This window comes from Pogoniulus pusillus, chromosome 7, assembly GCF_015220805.1.
Source record: "Pogoniulus pusillus isolate bPogPus1 chromosome 7, bPogPus1.pri, whole genome shotgun sequence".
Lineage (NCBI taxonomy): Eukaryota > Metazoa > Chordata > Aves > Piciformes > Lybiidae > Pogoniulus > Pogoniulus pusillus.
The window spans coordinates 6,505,239-6,531,718 of record NC_087270.1 but is presented as its reverse complement, the minus strand read 5'-3'; the positions used below and the strand labels follow the sequence as shown (position 1 = coordinate 6,531,718).

At 41.8% G+C, this 26,480-nt stretch overlaps 1 protein-coding gene across 4 annotated transcripts in view; it reads right to left on the bottom strand.

Moving 5' to 3' along the window:
- Window positions 1-26,480, bottom strand: part of SUPT3H (SPT3 homolog, SAGA and STAGA complex component) — a 304,062-nt gene that overhangs the window by 139,906 nt on the left and 137,676 nt on the right. For all 4 annotated transcript variants that reach the window (XM_064145783.1, XM_064145785.1, XM_064145786.1 and 1 more), the window contains exon 3: window positions 15,459-15,543. In XM_064145783.1, coding sequence (XP_064001853.1) covers window positions 15,459-15,543 — 85 coding nt within the window. The remainder of the gene's footprint in view (window positions 1-15,458; window positions 15,544-26,480) is intronic.

Sequence of the window (26,480 nt, the reverse complement as noted above, 5' to 3'; positions counted from 1 at the left end):
ATAAATCCCCTCCTTTAAAAATGTTCATCTATGTGACACTATGTGCTTCTTCATAGACTCATAGAATCAACCAGGCTGGAACAGACCTCCAAGATCATCCAGTCCAACCTAGCACCCAGCCCTAGCCAGTCAACTAGACCATGGCACTAAGTGCCTCAGCCAGGCTTTCCTTGAACACTTCCAGGGACAGTAACTCCACCACCTCCCTGGGCAGCCCATTCCCATGCCAATCACTCTCTCTGCCAACAACTTCCTCCTAACATCCAGCCTAGACTTCCCTTGGCACAACTTGAGACTGTGTCCCCTTGTTCTGTTGCTGGTTGCCTGGCAGAAGAGACCAACCCCACCTGGCTACAGCCTCCCTTCAGGTAGTTGTAAACAGCAATGAGGTCACCCCTGAGACTCCTCTTCTCCAGGCTAAACACCCCCAGATCTCTCAGCCTCTCCTCATAGGTCTTGTGCTCCAGGCCCTTCATCAGCTTCATTGCCCTTCTCTGGACACCTTCCAGCACCTCAACATCTCTCTTGAATTGAGGGGCCCAGAACTGGACACAGCACTCAAGGTGTGGCCTGACCAGTGCTGAGTACAGGGGAAGAATAACCTCCCTTGTCCTACTGGCCACACTGTTCCTTGATCCAGGCCAGGATGCCATTGGCTCTCTTGGCCACCTGGGCACACTGCTTCCTCATCTTCAACCTACTATCTACCAGTACCCCCAGGTCCCTTTCTTCTTGGCTGATCTCCAGCCACTCTGTCTATGCCAGAAATCTGGGCCCCCATTGTCTCTTCATTTTATCTGACTTTTCCAGTACTTTGGACACTGTTATAATTTCCTTTTGCCATCATAGAAGTTCCAACTACCTTTTTTTGTTTGTCTGTTTGTTTTTAATAGGTAAGTTATCTTTCAGCTGGGTGTTATCTGACTACACATAGATGCCTGCATCTGAGCTGGTCAAACAAGGCATTATCTACAGTCACTAGAAAAAAGTCACCATTCCAGGTCAAAACTCACCTCACACTAAAAGGTCAAATAAATGATAACCTACAAGTAACATTTCTCTCTATCATCCCTGATTATTTCTCCAACGGGCACAAGGACTGGTTCACAGGAATACAAACTAATGTTAGGCATGTGCAGGTATAGAAGTACAATGTCTTTACACAAGGTATAAAGAAAATGGGCAGCCTAAATTAGATTATGTGTTGTAATTTAAAGGAAGAGTGTTATGAAAAGAGACCTATCTGAGTTTGGGAATTTTCATGTAAGTAACAGCTGAATCAGGTGGACTGTAATGCACATTTTTGAGAACATCATCTCTTTTATCAGCTGGTACAGAGTTCCTGACATGTTTTCTAAAATTTATTTCCTTTATATCTCCTCTGTCCAAGTCAATAACTCCATCACCTCGTGCAAAAAATGTCCTGGATCACCCACACAGCTCTTTTAAACATCAAGAATCTACAGACTGTGCAGACAACGGGTCTGAAGGAGCAGAGAGGTCTCTTGGAGGTCTCTTCCAACTTGGTTGTTTCTATGATTCTATGAAAAGCTTCAGCCTAAAGCAGTAGAACTAAATTCTGACATTATCTAATACAGTTTATCAAAGTTTCTGAGAAGAAATGTTTTTATGGTCGCATTCTGACATGCTTGAAAATTGGGTAAGAACCAAAGGCTTCCTCAAGAAGAGACTACCACCCAGCAGGGTATTAAGTCTGCCTGTCTTTCTGAGAAGACAAGATAGCAGGTGTATAGAAAACTTAAAATACATATGAGTTGGTGCAGAAAAGACAACTTTTATGGTGGACTTCGATGAAAAGTCTTGAGAATAAGGTGGGAAGAGTGCCCAAATCAAAGTGCAATATGCATTCTCTCTGCCTGGATATTTTTCACTTTTCTATGGCACTCATCCCTAAAACAGAAAAACTTACTGAGACTTTTAGACACAGCCACACAAAAGTCTTAATATATGACCTTAAATGATGAAAGAAGTTCTGCTAACACACAACAAAGTCACAGGTCTAAGACTAAATTTTACTTTGTCAGTTTTTGTCTTTGTTGGGAACAGGTTACAGTCTTGAACTGCTCCATTTCTTTGCTAGTCTGAGATAAAAGGGCTGTTTGTGCCAGCATTAGTGCACAAGTTATTTTCCATCCACTCAAGGACTGTGCTGTCATCAACATCTCTATCAGCCAGAACTTGTGACTTGAAGATAAAAGAACACAGAAATAAAAAGTGTTGACATCCCCCACAATTAATTAAATACTGCTCTAAGAATTTCTGCTGCTATCACTGTTTTTGTTGGCCACTGACAGACACAAAAGAGTTGTATTTGCCAAAACTAAAGCACTTCAGTTTCAAGAAAACAGATTTTGCAGCTCTTCAGGAAGTCAAATAGCCTTTGCCAAGTTTTCCTGAAGTGCTATACTATTTGTATTTCCAAAGTAGCATTGTTCTGAATGATAGCAACACCTGAGCCTTCAGTTGGTGCTTTCTTTTGCAGAAGAACAGAAATGGAAGATGTTGACAAAGGTGGAGAAGTTTGGTATCAGTCAGCTATCAATACTGAAGAGCAGCATTAGAAACTCAAGACCTCTGAACACTAGGTGTCAGTGTAAGAAACGGAAAAATAGCCAAAACCTGTTGTTTCCAATCAGGTGGATTAGCTAAGAAATCAGAATCAGCTGTGACCACATTTCCTTGTAACTGCATAACACTGTTAACAAGTTATTCTGAAACTATCAGGTCTGCTTGAAATCACATAAGGTGATTTAAAAACTACAATAATCTTGATCAGTTAAATACTCTAGGATGACCTGTAAAGCTTATAAGTTACTATTAAAGGCCATGCAGAATTTTACAACACTCCTTTTCCACCACAGATATCCATAAATTAGTCTTTCACACCTTAAAGTGCACAGTTTTGATAGAATCTATGAAAAACACATGATCAAAACATAAATCACTTTGTGTCAAAAGCCACATCTCTAACTTCACATAAGAAGTCCAGACTTTAAATATAGGGACCTAGACAGGCTGGATGGGTGGGCACAGGCCAATGGGATGAGATTCAACATGGCCAAGTGCAGGGTTCTGCACTTTGGCCACAACAACCCCAAGCAATGCTAAAGGCTGGGGACAGAGTGGCTGGAGAGCAGCCAGGAAGAAAGGGACCTGGGGGTACTGGTACATAGTAGGCTGAAGATGAGCCAGCAGTGTGCCCAGGTGGCCAAGAGAGCCAATGGCATCCTGGCCTGCATCAGGAACAGTGTGGCCAGTAGGACAAGGGAGGTTATTCTTCCCCTGTACTCAGCACTGCTCAGGCCACACTGAGGGCTGTGTCCAGTTCTGGGCTCCTCAATTCAAGAGAGATGTTGAGATACTGCAGTGTGTCCAGAGAAGGGCAATGAAGCTGATGAGGGGCCTGGAGCACAAGGCCTAAGAGGAGAGGCTGAGGGAGCTGGGGGTGCGCAGCCTGCAGAAGAGGAGGCTCAGGGGTGACTTCATTGCTGTCTACAACCACCTGAAGGGAGGTTGTAGCCAGATGGGGGTTGGCCTCTTCTGTCAGGCAACCAGCAATAGAACAAGAGGACACAGTCTCAAGTTGTGCTGGGGGAAGTCTAGGCTGGATGTTAGGAGGAAGTTGTTGTCAGAGAGAGTGATTGGCATTGGAATGGGCTGCCCAGGGAGGTGGTGGAGTCACTGTCCCTGGAAGTGTTCAAGAAAAGCCTGGCTGAGGCACTTAGTGCCATGGTCTGGTTGACTGGCTAGAGCTGGGTGCTAGGTTGGCCTGGATGATCTTGGAGGTCTCTTCCAACCTGATTGAGTCTATGATTCAATGGTCCTTTAGAAAATGAAAGGTCATGTTCAAGAAGGGCAGATTCATCTCCCCTAATATAAAAGATGATCTGGCATAGAAAAATACTCTTGTTGACCTTTATGTTTGTTCCAGTGAGTTCATTCAGGATGTCAGAGGAAAAGTAGAAGGAATGTTATCCTCCAAAAGGCACAATTAACGTTTTTGAACAATTATTTGAAACAAAGCAAGTCGAGGTGACAAAAATACTAATTAAAACTCCCTTGTTCATTGGACTCCAGAGTGGATATCAAAGGTTCAGAGATGTTTTTGCAAGTTGACTTGGGGTCCATCTTCTCAATCAAAAATCCATGTCTTTCACACCACTTGTAAATTTCAGGTTCTTTTCATGTAGTTTACTAATTTCTGACAGAATGAGACTACTAGATGAGATGGGTTTTTGCATGCAGATCTGGATGTTACAGACATGTTCACATGCTTACAATATTCAATCTACATCAAATGAGCAAGCTAAAGAAATAATGAAGCACTGAATATCAGTTTTCCACTTGGCTTCTGAAGCCTTGGATGTAATTATGATTTTTCCAAGACAGATTGCTCCTTCCTTTCAGACAAGCTAAATTATTTGAGACATTTCTTAGCCTATGGCAAAAAAACAGCTCTTGGCAAAAGCATGTTCAGTTCTGAACACCTCCAATAAAGGAGACTAGAGAGTAAAACCACTGGCAAAATATTGATTTACCAGAGTGCATCATATTATGCAATAAAAGCCTAATGATTACCCTTCAAGTTCTTAACTTATTCGTTTGTTCTTTTCTGAGTCATCTAGAACTTCACAGGGCTCCAGCAAATAATAAATGACAGCAATACAAGTAGAAAACCCACCCTGGAGATAATGCATCTGCAGACTGCATAGATGAGCTCAGCTCATCCAAGATTTCAATAGCCATTAACCTATGCTATACTCCTCACAGTATACATAAAAAATAAATAGATATATATATTTAAATATATATATAAAATATATTATTTTATATATAAAATTCTAAGATCAGTATTTAATTGTGGTGGATGTCAACACCTTTTATTTCTGTGTTCTTTTATCTTCAAGTCACAAGTTCTAACTGATAGAGATGTTGATGACAGCACAGTCCTTCAGTGGATAGAAAATATATATTATTTAATATATGCATATAATATATATAATACATATAATGTATATACATATTATATATTTATTGATATATATTTAAATAGATAAATTGATATTTTGGAAACTCAGACTGGGATCAGCATTATCAGTTGAATTATAAAGCTGCAGAAGCCACACTGATTGAGCAAATCTGTATTTTAAAATGCCACAGATTGCAAACCCACCATTTCTGAAATTTCACACACAATTCCTCTTGCTCAACAACCTAAACATGAATCTGACATGTTAAGGGTGGCAAAATCAGACACATATATATATGCATACAGCTGCCACCCATGTAAATCCATGTCACTGCTATCAAAAGCCCAAAGACTGAAAATCAGGAAATACTGGGATTATAGCTACCTGCACTACCTTAATTCTTTATATTCTACATGCACTACAAGACATTGCTTTTTCCATTCAATCTAGTCAAGGCATTGTGTTATTTTTTTCACTATTGAACACATTGCTATAGTTATTTTGGCATAAATACTAATTTCTTTTTGTGTAATATTTTTAGAGTTCTTAATAGTCTTTCTCAGTCGTTCAGTTTTTCAGATCAGTGTAGTCAATCACCACTGGATGCTCAGCAGCTTTCTGCATGACTAGGCAAAAAAAGCAGCAACCCCATTTCATAAGAAACATCCATGGCAATGAAAACACCTGACTAAGTAAGCAATCAAATCTATCATCTTGAAGGAAAGCACAGAGAGCCCAGAATCCCTATCTGGGACTCCTGAACTTTCTCCTGACGTAGACTCTGTGCTTTAGAATATATATGCCTGAAAACAGCTAACATTAGTCCCAGCTAACATTAGAGTAGAAAACTGAGGACATCACTTTTCATATACATTACCAATAAAGAAAAAGCAAGATTTCATCAAAACTCACACAAAAAGCCTTCATAGTTGCTAATTTAAAATTTCCATAAAACATTTCCTTAAAAGACATTTTATAATGCTCTAATATATTAAAGTGCTGTACTTTTGCTCAAGTAAAGTCAAATGCTTGCTAATCAATAAAATCAGTAGGGAAAAAAAGAAGATAAAATAGTGTCATGTATCTCACATGGGCCTTTCTGAATCACAGTCATAGAATCATAGCCATAGAATCAACCAGGCTGGAAGAGACCTCCAAGATCATCCAGGCCAACCTAGCACCCAGCCCTAGCCAGTCAACTAGACCATGGCACTAAGTGCCTCAGCCAGGCTTTGCTTGAACACCTCCAGGGATAGGGACACCACCACCTCCCTGGGCAGCCCATTCCAGTGCCAATCACTCTCTCTGCCAACAACTTACTCCTAACATCCAGCCTAGACTTTCCCCAGCACAACTTGAGACTGTGTTCCCTTGTTCTATTGCTGGTTGCCTGGGAGAAGAGACCAACCTCCACCTGGCTACAGCCTCCCTTCAGGTAGTTTTAGACAGCAATGAGGTCCTCCCTGAGCCTCCTCTTCTGCAGGCTGCACACCCCCAGCTCCCTCAGCCACTTCTCATAGGTTTTATGCTGTCTTCATCCGCAAATGACAGACACACAGTCACTGAGCTGCTTTATTACAGTCTACAACTACCTGAAGGGACATTGTAGCCAGGTGGGGGTTGGCCTCTTCTCCCAGGCAACCAGCAACAGAACAAGGGGACACGGTCTCAAGTTGTGCCAGGGGAGGTCTAGGCTGGATGTCAGGAGGAAGTTCTTGTCAGAGAGAGTGATTGGCATTGGAATGGGCTGCCCAGGGAGTTGGTGGAGTCACCGTCCTTGGAGGTGTTCAAGAAAAGCCTGGATGAGGCACTTAGTGCCATGGTCTAGTTGACTGGCTAGGGCTGGGTGCTAGGTTGGCCTGGATGATCTTGGAGGTCTCTTCTAACCTGGTTGATTCTGTGATTCCATGATTAGCATCAGCTGATCTTTCCAGAATTGCTGTGAATGCGTTGAGTCTATGAACATTTTTTTTTCACTGCACAGAAGAAAGATGACCCTATGCTACTCTGTAAATTGAACAAAAAAGGTTTGTGAAAAACAGCCCTTCTTTTTTTAGACTCACACAGAAATCTTACCAAACATTAAACAATACAAATTGTCCAAAGTCAATTTTGAGAATAGTGACCACAAAATTGTCAACATGCTATTTCTGTTCAAAACAAACAAACTTACTCTTACTAATATAACAACATAATCAAAATAGTGACCTCATTTAAATGATGTAAATGCAGAAGGAACAATTAGAATCCCTTGACAGAGTCCCTTCTTTGGTTTTGCTTTTGTTTTATTTATCATCACACTTGGGAAATGCTAACAAATGCACATTGCTGGTACCCGGGGGGGATATTTTTGTATTAGAGACTTACTTTCCATTTGATGTCTTCCAGGGCAGGTGTACCATGCACTTGATGCAAATACATGTGTGGTGTTTAATTTACTCTACAACAGGAACAGAATGAATAGTGGAAGGATTTTTCTCCCAGATGGCTTTTGTGAACTCCTTTATCCCATTCATGTAAACACACAGTGTGTTCTGGTTTGCCAAGTTGTATATACACCCTATGACTTTGTACTGAGTCTGAATGTTTAGTTAGCCAGAAGATTGTTTCCATCCTGTGATTCATTAGGTCCCTATGGTACCCTCTACTTCCTCTATTTTGTACAATCACAAATTATATTAGCTTGTCTTATTTTGATAACCCTGTTAATTAACGTCCTGCACAGGAAACTTTATTACTGTTTTAAAACAGACTCATAAAACAAGGACTTTTCCCACTCCCATAATGGTGTGACAGTTGCACTGAAGGCAGGAATCAGGAGCGAACAGTGCTTCACACTGGTTTTATCAGTGGGCAAGTTAGAATCACAGAATCAAGCAGGTTGGAAGAGACCTCCAAGATCATCCAGGCCAACCTAGCACCCAGCCCTAGCCAGTCAGCTACACCATAGCACTAAGTGCCTCATCCAGGCTTTGCTTGAACACCTCCAGGGATGGTGACTCCACCACCTCCCTGGGCAGCCCATTCCAATGACAATCACTCTCTCTGACAACAACTTCCTTCTAACATCCAGCCTAGACCTCCCCTGCCACAACTTGAGACTGTGTCCCCTTGTTCTCTTGCTGGGTGCCTGGGAGAAGAGACCAACCCCATCTGGCTACAACCTCCCTTCAGGTAGTTGTAAACAGCAATGAGGTCACCCCTGAGCCTCCTCTTCTCTAGGCTAAACAACCACAGCTCCTTCAGCCTCTCCTCATAGGGTTTGTGTTCCAGGCCTTTCACCAGCCTTGTTGCCCTTCTCTGGACATGTTCCAGCACCTCAACATCTCTCTTGAATTGAGGAGCCCAGAACTGGACACAGTACTCAAGGTTTGGCCTGAGCAGTGTTGAGTACAGTGGCAGAATAACCTCCCTTGTCCTATTGGCCACACTGTTCCTGGTACTGGCCTTGTAGAATCTCATCCCATTGGCCTCTGCCCACCCATCCAGCCTGTCAAGGTCCCTCTGCAGGGCTCTCCTACCTTCCAAGAGATCAACAACTGCTCCTATCTTGGTGTCATCTGCAAACTTACTGATGCTGGACTCAATCTCCTCATCTAGATCATCAATAAAGACGTTGAACAGGACTGGGCCCAGCACTGATCCTTGGGGAACACCACTAGTGCCAGCTGCCAACTGGATGTTGCACCATTCACCACCATTCTCTGGGCTCGGCCTTCCAGCCAGTTCCTGACCCAGCACAGAGTGATTCTGTCCAAGCCATCAGCTGCCAGCTTGGCCAGGAGCTTGTTGTGGCAGACAGTGTCAAAGGCTTTGCTGAAGTCCAGGTAGACTACATCCACAGCCTTCCCCACATTCACCGGGTGGGTAACCTGATCATAAAAGGAGGTCAGGTTGGTGAGACAGATCAGACTGGTTCTGTTAATGAAGGAGCTGATTTCAATTCCTTCTATTTTTAAAAGCAATGTCAGCAATTCTGTAATTCCATATGTGAAGGCTGCAAGTCTAACAGTTCAAAAATGCAGTAAACAAACCTGAAACGGTGTGAGTTCAGAGCAGCACACAAGTTACTAATCCTGTTTGCAAATGAATTAGTGTGGTTTGTTTTTTTAATAAAAATGTAGGAGTAGGCTGTAAAGAACCAAGGAAGCTGTAGCCTTGTCTCAGTTTAAACCTTTGTTTTTCCTCCTCCACTCTTCCATTGCTGCTGTCCTTTCCTCTGGATGGGCAAGTAAAAGGTGAGTTTTCCCTATTCCTTTTTCCTTTTTTTTTATATGGCAATAAAATGGTTAAGCTCTGCAGGAATAAAGCTAGGAAGTGAAAAAAGCACACCACGTTCACCCAGAAGATGCACAGCCCTTTGAAAACAGAACAGCTCATGCTGACCATGATCAAGCACTTAGTATTTCCTATCAGTAAACCTATTGCTATGCTTGTCTTTGTATTTTCAGTCTCTCTTTTCCTAGTTGTGACAAATGACTGCTCTATATAGTCCTTATATAAAAGGCAGTTTACTCCACAGGACGGATTTACCATGGACTTAGGACCTGACATACTGCTGAATCTCTGCATCTCTAAGTGTTCTACCTATGAATTACTGTCACCATTTAAAATAATGTATGTGTTCCAGTACAGATTATTCACCTGCTGATCTGTGTGTTCTGTGCTTTGGTTGAGGCCAATTCTGAACTATGCTGTCTGAGTAGGAGACAATTAATTTCCAGTAGTAATAAACCAGGAAAAAACAGATACAAATTATCTATGTGTATATGCAAAGTGTTTGTGTGTGCATGCATGTAACATGAGAACCAAATCATGCTCCTACAAAGGAAGCCAGACTGGAATGTTAATACCTATTAAGTAGCACCACAAGGTGTATGACTTTAAATTCTTTCATAGGAAGATAAATATGATCCCAAAAATCCCAATAGATATCATGTACAACATGATTTTGGGCAACTGGAGCACCTTTAAAGTGACAGTACTGCATCTTAAGCCAACAGAGCAGGGTTTAACCTAATTTTTTCTACCTCAGTTGAAGACATCAGAGTCCATCTTCTAGCAGACACAGAGTAGATGACAGGGTATAAATAACATCTCTGTTGACACAAATTCTATCATTCATGACAGTCCCCACAATGACTTATCACACTTTACAAAGAATTCTAGTGCATAAAACTTTAAAAGGATGCAGTCCAAGGTAGTTGCAATAAGCTGTGGTCTGTCCTCTGAGCAGCCAGTCTTCCTTGCAGAGTTACAGAGTAGTTAGGTGCTCTCAGGCTCTGCTACTTATAAGCACATCTTTTTTTTGATGTGTACCCATGTAATTTTTCACATTCCTTTGCTAAACTCTTCCTATTGCTAAAACGTCCTTTACTTTGAAAAAATACATCTAATGTCTTCCCAGCAGCCTCTCAGTATTGCAAAACTGAGGTTCAGACCCAGTGCTAAACTGAATAACCACATTCTGTGAAAGCAGGTGTCTGTACTCACACTATTAATGCCATAGTCATCATGCCTGGGGAGCAAACTGCTGGTAGTTAATACTGATAATAAATGCATATAATAAATTGTACCTTTCCAATATAAGAAAGGTAACTTTTTAATGGCCTTTTTGAGCTTAGTAGTACATCACAGTCTCAAGTTGTGCCGGGGGAGGTATAGGCTGGATGTTAGGAGGAAGTTGTTGGCAGAGAGAGTGATTGGCATTGGAATGGGCTGCCCAGGGAGGTGGTGGAGTCACCATCCCTGGAGGTGTTCAAGAGAAGACTGAATGAGGCATATAGTGCCGTGGTCTAGATGATTGGCTAGGGCTGGGTGCTAGGTTGACTGGATGATCTTGGAGGTCTCTTCTAACCTGCTTGATTCTATGATTCATGATCTTAATAACTTTTAACCTTTAAATGTGACATCTGAAGCATGAACATGGAGATATGGTCCTATGAAGAGAAAATACTAAAATATCTTTATTTTTTAATATTAGTCTAATACATTTTTCTTTGATTCAGCCTAGCATGACAGAAATTCTGAGTGGAGATGCTCAGGAGAGTTTTCATCTATGTTAAATATTACATGAAATAATTTCCAGATGATTTTACATCTGTATATGTGCAAGACTTCAGCTATTTTGATGCCAAATCTCTCAATGGTAGTTTAATAACAAAGAAAACCTCCTGTTCCATTTCTCTTACAGTCTCTTTTTCATAATAAAATGCTGAATAACACTGATTTCTTCTAAAGCAGGATCTTTGACTTCTTGTCTGAATAGATATTTATTATGTCAGAATATATATTTATAGATTATTATAAAAGATCATAGAACCATAGAATCAAGCAGGTTGGAAGAGACCTCCAAGATCATCCAGTCCAACCTAGCACCCAGTCCTATGCAGTCACCTAGACCACGGTCTAGATGTTGCTTCAAAATCATCTTACTGCATGTGCAAATGAGAAGAGAACTAACATAGGCCTTGTTCCACTTCAAATGGTAAGAAATTGAAAGGCTTGCCCTCTTCTGATTAAGATCTTTACATTCCCTCTTGAACCTTTCTTGCAGGAACAATTTTCCTTGTAGCAGAGGAAAGATCTCTTGATGTGCTTAACCATAAAGAACAACATAGCCTTAATTGGAATCTCTGCTTTAGCACACACAAATATATACAGTTTTAAGGGTAACACAAAGGCATCTATAAATATGTATAGATTAGTTACTAAACACATACTATCAGTCAACAACAAAGTTGATTTCAGTAATAGTAATACATATACCTGAAGAAAAAATGTGCATAACTTTCTCAATCTATGACTGGGGTTTTGTTTGTTTTATGTTGCTTGTTATGCAAATGTCAAAGTGTTTATTGTAATTGCAATATATGAAAGAGAAATTCATACTTATGCTAGGATCCTGTCATGAATTGGATGGAACTTACCTCTCAGCATTAAGGGCTATACTCCTGACAGTCAAACCCCAGCAAGCCACCAAAGCATTCAATATACGAGTCAGCTGAGGAAATTAATTCCTTGAGGGATTCATCTCATCTAGCTCAGAAACTAATTTTTTGATGATGTGAATTATCCTCTTGGAAATGCTCATTTTCTTTGCCATGGTGGCATGTACTTGGAGCAGAATGTAACTTAATGTAAAGCAGTGCACATATCATTCAAAGCATGCACACAAAAAATAAACTCTTGCTTCTCAAGGATCTGACTTGTTAGTGCAGTCATCTGCTTATAGCAGCCAGACCTCATGAAGTATATGGTGGTTCAAAGCAGTGACCATATAAATCTGTCCAAAACAGATCCTGATTTAATAGAGTGCAGATCAGCTTTGAAAATAGGAAGCCGGAACTATAAACTACAAGTTATCAAAAGTTAACAAAACAAAGGTAATCATGCTGGCAACTCATTTTTTTAATTCAGAAGCACTAACTTGGACTAAATCAACAAACACAAATGTTACTATGAAAGATATATGCCACGTGCCAACCTCACTGCAGGCATAAAAGTAATTTCAGCAATAGAACAAGGGGACACAGTCTCAAGTTGTGCTGGGGGAAGGTCTAGGCTGGATGTTAGGAGGAAGTTGTTGCCAGAGAGAGTGATTGGAATTGAAATGGGCTGCCCAGGGAGGTGGTGGAGTCACCATCCCTGGAGGTGATGAAGAAAAGCCTGGCTGAGGCACTTAGTGCCATAGTCTAGATGACTGGCTAAGGCTGGGTGCTAGGTTGGCCTGGATGATCTTGGAGGTCTCTTCCAACCTGGTTGATTCTATGATTCTACAGTTTAGTCTCAAAAATGTATTATGGATGGCAAAATGGATATGAATTCTGAGAAGAAATCATTCAATTACATTATGAGAACTGTGTAGTCCATTAACATGAATAATGTGATGAAACCCAGGTAGTAGGTAATAAATTTACATCTGCAGCCAGCTTCAATTACAAAAATGGCTTTTTTCCTAGCACTGGATGCACTCATAAGAACACCTACACCTAAAGTGAAAATTTAGTACAACCTCCTAGGATGTGCAGTTATTAAGGATGACAAATGTGAAAAAATCCCTATCAGAAGTCCAGAGCATGTAAACAGCTCTTGATTTAAGAGTTCCGGCATCTGAATGTCAGAGGTCAAAGCAATGAGCTATTAAAGATACTTTCACTTCCTCAGAAATAAAGTGCTGTCTTGGGCTCGGAGGGGAAAGGTTAGAAAAGCTGTTTATCTGCTGCTCTGTTCCCATTCTTCCTTCTGTCAGGAAATCATACATGCTCCTACACCCCATGCAGGGTTAACCTCAGGTCACAGTCATTCTCCTAATAAGTGCCTGGCTTCGATTTCAGCACCAAGACCACACCACTGCAGGTTGCATGGTTTTAAAATGCATGTTTTGGTGTAAGGCTCAGCTTAGCTAATCCTTGGTGGGATGTTAAAGCACAGACTCTTCACCACGTTGTTGCTGAAGGAAGACAGCAGCTACAGCCACAGCCTGCATAAATTAAGGGGGTGATTAACAAAAAGAAAGTGTTATTTTATGGCAGTTACAACTAGAATAAGAATTACAAATTGTTGCCTGGAGTAGCATACTTAACTAGTGGGAAACCTGTGAAGAGGGGACAGAGGTAGTTCCCTCCCCAGGAAAGACAGGGCATAGAATCAACCAGATTGGAAGAGACCTCCAAGATCATCCAGCCCAACCTAGCACCCAGCCCTAGCCAGCCAACCAGACCATGGCACTAAATGCCTCATCCAGGCTTTTCCTGAACACCTCCAGGGATGGTGACTCCACCACCTCCCTGGGCAGCCCATTCCAATGCCAATCACTCTCTCTGGCAACAACTTCCTCCTAACATCCAGCCTAGACTTCCCCCGGCACAACTTGAGACTGTGTCCCCTTGTTCTATTGCTGGTTGCCTGGCAGAAGAGACCAACCTCCACCTGGCTACAACCTCCCTTCAGGTAGTTGTAGACAGCAATGAGGTCACCCCTGAGCCTCCTCTTCTCCAGGCTAAACACCCCAGCTCCCTCAGCCTCTCCTCATAGGGTTTGTGTTCCAGGTCCTTCACCAGCTTCGTTGCCCTTCTCTGGACACCTTCCAGCACCTCAACATCTCTCTTGAATTGAGGGGCCCAGAACTGGACACAGCACTCAAGCTGTGGCATTTCTGTGACAGACCTAAAGGAGCATAATAAGCAGAGATGCTACAGCACAGCGATGCCAGGAGACTGTGGAGATAGAGAGAGACTGCTGGGTTTCAGAAGTATGAGCAACAAGAAACTATCTCTGATTTCTAAAGTAGTAATGCTGAATTTAAATCTATGGAAAGGTTTAAATTTATAGCCCCTTCTGACAGAGAAGAAACAGTCTCATTTATACAACATTCTTATTGGCTTTCAGTAGGAAAAATACACACAAAAATTCTGCTTTTTTCTTTTACAAAAATAACCATTTCAGTCAGAAGATTGGAACCTAAATATCAAGCTAATCATGTATTAACAGAAGTACAGGAATGTAAAAAATAAAATAGACCAAATAATGAAGTCTTCAGATGATTAGGCAGTTTTTGCTTTCCAACACCTGGTGGTTTTTAACCAAATACCAATCCATGGGTTTTATTTGTTTCTAGAGCTAGGTGGGGTTCCAGATATCACAGTGTGCTAGTTTGAAGCTAGCTAGAATGTTTTGGTGAGAAGAACTAGATTACAGGCTGTGAAAGGAAAAGAATGGTGATGCCTACTTGCCCCATAGGCTCACTGAGAGGTATAAAAACATAAGTCACAACATAGATAACACACTCAGCAACGCTCAGCACCACTCTCACTCGGGCTGCTGGCTGAGCTGCATCTCTCTAACCTCACTCTCTATTTTGGACTAATCCACTTTGCTTCCTAACCCCCTGGATGAACCTCCATTCTTCCTTGGGAATGGGGTAAGGTTGAGAGGGGTGAGAGAAGGGGGAAGGGCAGTTGGGAGCCCCTCCTGGGGACTCAGGTTTCTGGGAGGGCTGTTGTGTTTCTGTATTCCCTTTTCCCTTGTCTATTTCTGTCTATAACTTGAGCTCTGTGGTAAAGGGTTGGACTTGATGATCTGTGAAGTCTCTTCCAACCCTGATGATACTGTGATACTGTGTGATACTGTAAATATCTGCTTGTATATTGTGCTAAGCTGTAAATATAAGCTTCATTCAATTTCCAGAGCTGGCTGAGTCTAGTCTGGGTGATTTCCAAAGTGTGGGGGGTTGGGGAACACCCAAACCATCACACACACAAATACAGTGTGTAAGCATAAACAAAGTGCATACTCTCTATCTGCAAGCCTAACAGTAGTTTGGACAGATTAATGAGGCCAGAACTTCAGGGTTTGGGTTTTGTTTCTAAAAACAGAGCAATCTGTTACTAGTCATTTGGTCACAAAAATGTCAGGAGGTTCTAAGGAGTTTCAGAGTGACAATAACTCTGTTATGTTCTTTCTTACCAAATTAATCAGCTGAGTGTGGACGATGTCTTCCACTAGTATTGCAGTTTCATGCAGAGGCCTGCGAGCATCTCCTAAGGAAAACCTGAAAGAAAGAATTTTATCATGAGATTATGAAAATAAGTTGAAAAAGGAACAAAGTAGGTCGTCTCCAGTATGATTAAAAAAAATATATGAGCAACAAGAAGCTCAGAACACCTGCGTCATAGGTTATGTGATGGTTTGGGTTCTACCCACCCCCCCACACTTTGGAAATCACCCAGACTAGACTCAGCCACCTCTGGAAATTGAATGAAGCTTGTTATTTACAGCTTAGCTCAATATACAAGCAGATATTTACAGTACATACAGTTATAGACAGAAACTAGCCCAGGTCTGGTGTACAGTACTTGCATTTCAGGATCTTAAACCAAGCATAGTGGTTCTGAGAAAAACCAATGCAGCAATGGAAGTTCAATGGAAGCAAAAGAATGCAGAAAATGAAAGTCATTAACCATTCCAAAGGTTCACTGCTTGCTCTGTTTATGGTCCCTCTGTGTCTGACTTTTGGCTTTTTTTTTTTTTTAATTCAAAGCTGTTAATTGGTCTCAAATCAGTTTCTAAATAGTCTCAATGGACTCCAGTTATGGCTCACTGAAAATATCAATACATGCATAATAAGATGAAAAAAAACCAAACCCAAAGGCTATTCTATTCTTACAACATTGCAGTGAAAGGCAAACAGCTATGCTTTCACATATATCATCTAAGCACTTAGGAAAAATATCTTGAGCTGGAGTTGTTTAACCTGGACTCAGTTGGGACCTCATTGCTGTCTACAACTACCTGAAGGGAGGTTGTAGCCAGGTGGGGGTTGGTCTCTTCTCCCAGGCAACCAGCAAGAGAACACAGGGACACAGTCTCAAGTTGTGCCAGGGGAGGTCTAGGCTGGATGTTAGGAGGAAGTTGTTGTCAGAGAGAGTGATTGGCATTGGAATGGGCTGCCCAGGGAGGTGGTGGAGTCACCATCCCTTGAGGCCTTCAAGAAAAGACTGGATGAGGCACTTAGTGCCATGGTCTGGTTGACTGGCTAGGGCTGGGTGCTAGGTTGGCCTGGCTGATCTTGGAGGTCTCTTCCAACCTGGTTGATTCTATGATTCTAAACCTGAGATTTTAAAATAAGAAAAAATATACATGAAATGCAGTCACTATTAAAAAAAATATATAGTGATATTACTGAGGGGACTGAAGATCTCAGTAATTTCCTGACAAACACATCCCTCCATCACAGAATCACAGAACTTTAGAGGTTAGCAGGGATGTCCAGAATCCAACCTCCTTGCCAAAGCAGGACGACCTAGGTCCACATAGGTGTGTATCCAGGTGGATGTGAATAGTCTCCAGAGGGGAGGGTGCCTAGAGGAGGGGCCAATCTCTTTTGGGTGGTCAGCAGCAATAAGAGAATGAGCAATGCATACAAGCTAAAACACAGAAGGTTTCACCTCAACATGAGGAGAAACTTCTTTACAGTAACTGTGACAGAGCCATGGAGCAGGCTGCCCAGAGAGGTTGTGGAGTCTCCTTCAAAACCCCAGCATTTTACATATAATCAACCACATTTACACTGCAGGGATTCTTTCCTTCATCTAATAATGAAACTACACACACTATTCCTCAGACAGCATTTGAAATTCTAGTGATATTAGATTTCAGCTTGCTACGTGTAAGAGCACAAGAACAACTTTGGCAACAAATGAGCACGACCCACTGTGCTAGACTAGTCACAGCAAGAGGAAATTACACTCTGTATTTTTTCCCTGTCATTTCCCCCTCTTCATGAGACTATCAGCATCGTCAAGAGATGATCAAGTTTTATAATGTGTTGTACAACATCTTTAAAATGAGCATAACTTGAGGAATTTTTTTCTCTATTATGCAGAAGTGTGAAGGTACATGAACTATAATGTCAGAAACTTCCTAGGGCTATCAGCACAGCAAACAATCCAGAGAGTATTAAATATGTTATAAACTGCAAATACCTGGTTATTATCTAGGAAATACATGTAAAAATGGAAATATTTATTGCTACATTATGCTGGAATGTAAAATAATATTAAAAGCATCACAGATTCAAACCAACTATGCATAAAGAAGGAAAAAAAAACACACCAAAATCAAGTAAACTAACAGGAATGTTGTTTTTTGCCTTTTTTCCCCCAGTCACATGAGCTATATAAAGGCAAACAGAACTTAGTTATCACAATCATAATATGCTGTTCATTTTACTTCATGACCTTTTAACATTTAGATGTAATCTTCCTTTCTTGCTAAGACTTAAAATGCAAAAATCAAACAACTACGTAGGAGTGCAGCAAATGCCTAGTTGCCAGCATTATCACAGAATCATAGAATCAACCAGGTTGGAAGAGACCTCCAAGATCATCCAGGCCAACCTAGCACCCAGCCCTAGCCACTCAACTAGACCATGGCACTAAGTGCCTCAGCCAGTCTTTTCTTGAACACCTCAAGGGATGGTAACTCCACCACCTCCCTGGGCAGCCCATTCCAATGCCAATCACTCTCTCTGACAACAACTTCCTCCTAACATCCAGCCTAGACCTCCCCTGGCACAACTTGAGACTGTGTCCCCGTGTTCTATTGCTGGTCGCCTGGGAGAAGAGACCAACCCCCACCTGGCTACAACATCCCTTCAGGTAGCTGTAGAATACATTTGTTTTGTTCATCATTTCACTAAGCATTACACATACACAAATGAAATGGTTTAGTTTTCTTTTCCAAGGACAACAAAGTGTAAGGACAAGACTCTGGTATTGAGCCATGATACTTCCCTCCCTGTCTGCACTTCACAGTCTCTCTCGCAAGTAACTGTCTTGCCCCTAAATGGCACAAGAAGCAGAAGAGCTGCAATCAAGATGAAGCACATTGATCAGAGAGGCAGCAGATATCAACTCTTTTTACTCCGTTCTTATGCAAATGGATATGTCAGTGTTGATGCTTAAATATGAAAAAGGGGAAAGAAGAATCAACTGTGCCTCATCCAGGCTTTTCTTGAACACCTCCAGGGACAGTGACTCCACCACCTCCCCTGCCTTCACTATTTTCCCATGTAACTTCTGCCAACTTTTTTTTCTCACACAAGAAAACTAGACACTGGCACAGTGGTTTCAGCAGAAAGTAAAAACCACCACACCTACCCACAGCCATTTCCTTTTCCTTTGCAATGGATATAGAATTTTTTAGACACATAAAAGAAATCATCAATACTTTGTATAGCATTTGATATATTTCTTCATTCTACCATGCTTTTAGGATAATGCCCTTTAAGACACTAAATATAACCTTTTCTTTTTACCCCTTTCTGTTACCAGAGGTTAAAAATTACAAATGCACAAGTTATTGAAGCAATAAACTCCTCCATTTTTTCTCTTAACTTTTGCCATTGTACTTCTTCACAGGAGAACAAACACTAAATCAGGAGTCAGGGAGCTCAGATTTTTGCCAAGTTGGAGACCAAGAGGTAGGTTAAGAACCAAAAGAAAACCCTTTAGAAAAGGAAAACGAACACAAAATTTGGAGCCCTTGCTTCTGAGAACTGAAACTGAACTTGATGCTTTAAAATAACTTCAGAATTTCATTTCATATATGCTTTGCTTTTAACACTCCATTAGAGCCTTTTAAAGATCCTTCCATTCTGGAGAAGTATAAATAAGTCTTCCTGCAGAACACATACAAATTCCATCACAAATAGAGCAGAGCTGTTTCCCCACAGGTAAATACTGAAGAGGAAACATATCAAAACATAACATCAGCAGTGCATTGAAACAGTAAATGATATGAATGACTATCCTGAAAATAGAAGCAGCTATCCATTAGACCCTTCTAAGAGGACCCAATTTTAAAGGTTTGTCTGCTTTGAGGAAACATTTTTACAAGGGAGTGGCTGCTGCAGCTTTTTTTATGATTTACTTTAACTTCTATTTCTAACTTCTCTAAGTTCCTGTAATGATGTTTCCAGGCTCATCAAAAGGATAAATGTCCAAGCCACTAAATTCCTACACAAAGCATCATGCCATACTTTCTGCAAACACATACACACACATAGTTAGCACATAAGACATGACCGCTACTCATGACACGAGGACTTACATTTGTAAGAACCTGAAAATCTTGGGCAGCTACAGAAAGATAAAGCTGTTTCTTTGCTCCATTTCTTGGTTGTTTCAAAGGCCTGTCAAAAGAGGTGAGCTAGGCACAGCAATGAGCTTACTTCAAAAACCCTGATGCAGAGCTCTCCAGGTGGCCAGACCACCAGGAGAGCAGACTGAGGAGACAGAAAGCTGCTGCAGCCTCTTATCCTCCACAGTCTTGCAAAGTTGTCCTGCCCAGAAAGCAAGTGTAGCCAGGGTGGCTGGGAGTGCACTAAGCTAGAATAAATAGTTTCCCTTACTGGGCTTCTATCACGTTCATGCCATAGTAAAGCTGCCCCAACCCATGTGGAATTTACCACTTTTAATAAATTTGACGACTCCAGCCTAAGAAAAGTATAAAAGTAGTGAGGTAGACTGGTGGGAAATACAGTGTTGTAGATTGGGTTTTTTTGTTGTTATTGTTGTTGTTTTGTTTGGGTTTTTTTTTCCCCCCTTTTCTTTTCTTGAAATCCCTAAGCATTTTGCTCTTCTGCTTCTACATGAAGGATCTTCGGCAGCAGAGAAGGGCCCTCCAGACCTGAGGGGATTTTATGCATCTAAACATCTCACACAGGGCAAGCTGATACTTCTGCATTTAGCACAGAGATGTCTATTTGCTCCTGCCCGTAGCTCCATTGAGGCTGTGGGTTACAGAGGCCCATGTGCTTGCAGTGCTAGTAACAGGAGGGACCTGCTGGTTGTGCAGACCATGAGTAGGATATAAAGTCTGGGATCCATATATCAAACTGACCATAAATTTGGGTTGATACTGGAGGGATCAGGAGGCCACACCAGCTGCTTTGAAGACTGTAGAGTCTGGGGCTTGTTTGAGAGACCCATTTGCATGTGTACCTCTGCAGAAGAGGACTTGGAATCTCCAGAACAGAATAACTGAGCTTGAGACTACAGGATTCAACACTTGCTAACTTAGGACATGTATTGAAGTATTAGACTAAGACCAGGAGCGCCTGTGAAGGTGAGTATCCGTACGTGAAGAAACGCACACAAAACCACACAAACAGATTCAAAAGAAATCAAAGGAGCTTGAAAGGTGGTCAGCAAACAAGAAACGGGAACCTAGAGAAAGCTGTCACATGCAGGTAACTGCTTGCTAACACCTGAACCTGGGTGTCAGCATCAGCAAGCTGATTCCTATGCTGCATTTTCATCCAGCTAAGCAAGCAGAACATGCTCAAGATGTAAGTGCTCACCGCATACAGAACCAACTAATTCTCTGTTACAAATCTAAAACCAAGCAAGAATCCCAGAGAAGCACACAGGATAAATCACCTAGTAGATATATTTGGACTAGATAATATCTGGGCTGACATCTCCCAAGTATTGTTAGAATACACAATACATTTCTGTCGCTGTTAGGCTGAAGTTATGATGGTTTGGGTGTTCCCTGCTCCCCCCTCAACACTTTGGAAATCACCCAGACTAGCCTCAGCCAGCTCTGGAAATTTGAATCAACCTTATATTTACAGCTTAGCACAATATACAAGCAGATATTTACAGTATATAGAGAAATAGACAAGGTAAAAGGGAACACAGAAACACAACAGCCCTCCCAGAAACCTGAGTCCCCAGGAGGGGCTCCCAACTACGTTTCCACCTACTCCCACCCCTCTCAACCTTATCCCAGTCCCAAGAGGGAACGGAGATTCAGCCAGGGGGTTAGGAAGCAAAGTGGATTAATCAGAAAGATGTCAGAGAGGCTAGAGAGAAATGCAGCTCAGACAATGCCTAAAGAAGAAGCACTGCCTTATCTATGTTTGGATTGTTCTTATATCTCTCAGCAAGCCTATGAGTGAAGTAGACATCACTCTTATTTGTCTTTCACCACCTGTAATGTAGCTCTTCTCACCAAAACATTCTAGCTAGCTTCGAACTAGCACAGAAATTAATTTTGAATATGCAGCACACTAGTTCTTAGAGATTTCTCCATGCTATAAGCAAGGATCCATCTGAAAATATGAATTATTAGACACTTGGCAGCCAGGTGATGGCAGAGAAAATCAATTTTACAATACTAACCACACACGCATGCAGAAAACTTAAAAGAATTCAAGTATGATTAGGACAAGCACTGCAGATCACTAAAAATCAAGTTTACAAGTTTCTGAAAATCAGCAATACAATCAGCAAGCAATTTTGCTTGGTGCCATAAGACACTGACTACAAAGACATATATAAAGAGATCTGGTCCCTCAGATGACAGAAAACTGGGAGACTACAGTTTGCCTTCTGACGAGCATGAGAATGAACAAATCTCATTGCAATAGATGCCCCAGAGAAAATAAGGTAAGGATAGTACTGTTTTCAAAGTCTTAAAAGATAAAGCCAGCTCTTCTTTCTTCATTTTTTATTTTAATGTCATGGCTGCTGCTGAAAAAATTAGCTATTTTAGAGACTCAAATGAAAGACAACTGATGCCAAAACAGCAACATTGATTACATGTGGACAGGAGGACACATCGTAGAGAGAGCAGAAGAGGAAAGAAAGAAAATCCAGAAGGTAGAAATTGCTGAAAGTAAAAAGGTGATTGCAACAGGGGTAAACAACAAGGTCTCAAAATTACTTCCAATTTATGTTAAGTTATATTCTACCCAAGAGAGACGACGTGACAGGTTGTTGTTCTTTAGACATCATTCCTTCTTAATACTGTGAGTGAAATTAGTAAAATCATAGAATCAACCAGGTTGGAAGAGACTTTCAAGATCATCCAGGCCAACCTAGCACCCAGCCCTAGCCAGTCAGCTACACCATGGCACCAAGTGCCTCAGCCAGGCTTTGCTTGAACACCTCCAGGGATGGTGACTCCACCACCTCCCTGGGCAGCCCATTCCAATGCCAATCACTCTCTCTGACAACAACTTCCTCCTAACATCCAGCCTATACTTACCCTGGCACAACTTGAGACTGTGCCCCCTTGTTCTGTTGCTGGTTGCCTGGGAGAAGAGACCAACCCCCACCTGGCTACAATCTCCCTACAGGTAGTAAAGGGACATAAATCTAAAAATTAAATAATCTTGCTTGCTTATTGACTTAGCTTAATGAGAAAGGCAACATCTTCAAGTACTGAGGTACTTTAACTCTCCAGTACGTTCAACCAGAATTACCTGAAAATGCACTGGAACTTACATTGCTATTGATATTTTTATCTGCTCATCAGATAACTTTCACCAAGGCCTTTTTAAAAACAAAAGGTAGTCTTACTTCCAGTCAGAGTTCCTAGTTAAAGTAATTATTTGCTTAGATTAATGAATCAAAGTTTACATGGGTTTCATGTCACACTGAATAGCTCTTTTACAAGATTCTGTAAGAGAGCTGTAAAGTCAAACTGCAAGTTGTTACTGTGTTAGCTTTATCTTTGAAGTTTGGAGGGGAAGTATAAGTTACAATAAAAACAAGCATTTGAAAGCTACAGCGATTTTAATACCAATATTACAAAAATTAGGGTTATTTTCCATATTTTTTTCTACCAAGACTATCAGTGGCTGAAGTTGGGAGAATCACAGAATTAACCAGGTTGGAAAAGACCCTTGAGATCATCGAGTCCAAGCTACCACCTAATCCTTCTAATAAACTAAACCATGGCTCTGAGTGCCTCATCCAGTCTCCTTTTAAATACCTCCATGGATGGTGGCTCCACCACCGCCATGGGCAGCCCATTCTAATGGCCAATCACTCTGTGAAGAATTTCCCCCTAAGGTCCAGCCTAGACCTGCCTTGGCACAGTCTGTGATTGTGCCCTCTTGCTCTGTCACTGGGTGCCTGGGAGAAGAGACCAATCCCCACCTGGCTACAACCTCCTTTCAGGTAGTTGTAGAGTACAATAAGGTCTTTCCTGAGCCTCCTCTTTCTCCAGGCTGAACAACCCCAGCTCCCTCAGCTGCTCCTCAGAGGGCTTGTGTTCAAGCACCTCAACATGTTTCTTAAATTGAGGGGCCCAGAACTGGACACAGTAGAATAGAATAGAATCAACCAGGTTGGAAGAGACCTCCAAGATCATCCAGCCCAACCTAGCACCCAGCCCTAGCCAATCAACTAGACCATGGCACTAAGTGCCTCAGCCAGTCTTAAACACCTCCAGGGACGGCGACTCCACCACCTCTCTGGGCAGCCCATTCCAATGGCAAATCACTCTCTCTGTGAAGAACTTCCTCCTAACATCCAGCCTATACCTTCCTTGGCACAACTTGAGACTGTGTCCCCTTGTTCTGTTGCTGGTTGCCTGGGACAAGAGACCAACCTCCACCTGGCTAGAGCCTCCTTTCAGGTAGTTGTAGACAGCAATGAGGTCACCCCTGAGCCTCCTCTTTTCTAAATAATCTACCTGCACTTTTCACCATCACGGCTGCAGGGTCCTTAACTCCCAATTGCTCTGCATACAATTGCAACCCCACAAAGCAGATCATAGAATAACAGGTTCAAAGAGATCTCAAGGCTGAAGAGCCCCAACTCTCATAGCCTGTTCTCATAGCAGAGGTGCTGCAACCCCCTGATCATGTTCGTGGCGCTTCTCTGGACTCGCTCCAACAATTTGATGTCCTTCTTGTCTAATAATCCTGACGATGTGAACAACATCAACTCCTTGTTCTCCAACTTCTACAAAGTGTAGGAAGTTGCTAAAATTAATTACCATGTACTTTTTCTGCAAGGGAAGATGTCATATTCACTTTTTTAAATACTAGAATATTAACACTAAGAATTTCTTTACTAAATTATTGATTCTTTATTAAAAGGAACTCAGATGTTTTTAAAACCCCACCTTTTCCCAAGTCATCTATGGCACCAAGAATGACAAGCACAGGAAGAAAGGGAAATGTCAGCTACAAAATGGGACTTTTCAATATAAAATTAAGCCATGATGATGTCTGCAGATATTGGAAAAGCATAAACAAGAAGAGAAACATTACATAATACCATTCAATTATTCAAAAGTACATAATGACAAGCAAAGGAACACATCTGAAAGCAAGAGCTAAAACCCTCTGTAACCATCTCATAAGGAACAGAAGTTTCTTATGCTGTGGAACTGTGGAAGTGCTGCAAACACTGAAAACTAAGCTTAACCACGAACTGGAGAATCTTTTGATGTAAAATAAGTACACAAAAAGCAACTTTGATTATGTGACTTAAAAATTGAATCAATAAAAAATGGTAAGTCACCTGCAGCTAAGATGATCGCTGGAACTTTGGAGTCTGATGTAAAATAAGTACACAAAAAGCAACTTTGATTATGTGACTTAAAAATTAAGTCTGATCACAAAAAAAAAAAAACCCTCACCTGCAGTTAAGATGGTTGCTGGAACTTTGCAGTCTGAAATAAGCTTCCCTGATGCTTATAATCATTATTGCACAATCACAGAATATATCTGGTTGGAAGCGACCTTGAACATGATCCAGTGCAACCTCTGAACCAGTACTAAAGGGCCAACACTAAACCATGTCCCTAACCACCAGGTCCTCAGACTGCTTGAGCTCCTCCATGGGTGGTCAATCCACCACTGCCCTGGGCAGACCATTCCAGTGTTTGATAACCCTTTCAGTAAAGAAGTATTTCCTAATATCCAACCTACATCTCTCCTGGCACAACCATTTCTTCCAGTTCTGTTGCTTCCATTCAGGAGAAGAGTCTGGCCCCTTCCTTGCTCCAGCTTCCCTTCAGGGAGTTGTAGAAAGCACTAAGGTCTCTCCTCAGCTTTCTCTTCTCCAGATTGAACAACCCCAGCTCCCTCAGATGCTTCTTGTACGCAAAGTGCACCAGGCCCTTCACGAGCCTCACTGCCCTCTTCTGAACACACACCAGCACCTCAATACCCTTCCTATAGTGAGCACCCCATAAAAATCCTAAAGCCAGGCAGAGACTACACCATCATTAAGGTCTGCTGGGCAGCAAGGTTAACAATGTTTAACATCTTGCCAAATGAAACATCCAGTTCTTCACACATAAAGGCAAATACTGTCCTCAGTGATCATGGAATCATAGAATCAACCAGGTTGGAAGAGACCTCCAAGATCAGCCAGCTCAACCTAGCACCCAGCCCTAGACAGTCAACTAGACCATGGCACTAAGTGCCTCAGCCAGGCTTCTCTTGAACAGCTCCAGGGACAGTGACTCCAGCACCTCCCTGGGCAGCCCATTCCAATGCCAATCACTCTCTCTGACAACAACTTCCTCCTAACATCCAGCCTAGACTTCCCTTGTCACAACTCGAGACTGTGTCCCCTTGTTCTGTTGCTGGTTGTCTGGCAGAAGAGACCAACCCCCACCTGGCTACAGCCTCCCTTCAGGTAGTTGTAGACAGCAATGAGGTCACCCCTGAGCATCCTCTTCTCCAGGCTAAACGACCCCAGCTCAGTCAACCTCTCCTCATAGGGATTGTGTTCCAGGCCTTTCACCATATTTGTCGCCCTTCTCTGGACACCTTCCAGCACCTCAACATCTCTCTTGAATTAAGGAGCCCAGAACTGGACACAGCACTCAAGGTGTGGCCTGATCAATGTTGAGTACAGGGGCAGAATAACCTCCCTCATCCTGCTGGCCACACTGTTCCTGATCCAGGGCAGGATGCCATTGTCATTGGCACACTGCTGGCTCATCTTCAGCTACTATGAATTCACATACACCAAAACACAGCTTTGAAAATGCAACTAAATTATTTTTAACATCTTTTTCTTCCACCATAGCCTAATTCTTTATGAACTGTCAATATGCAACATGTCAATTTTGATGCAAGACCCTATACAGGTTTACTTCTAAAAACCTGCTTCTGGGTACATATCTTTCAGGGTGAATATGTCTAAATTCCATCTAAACCTAATTTTC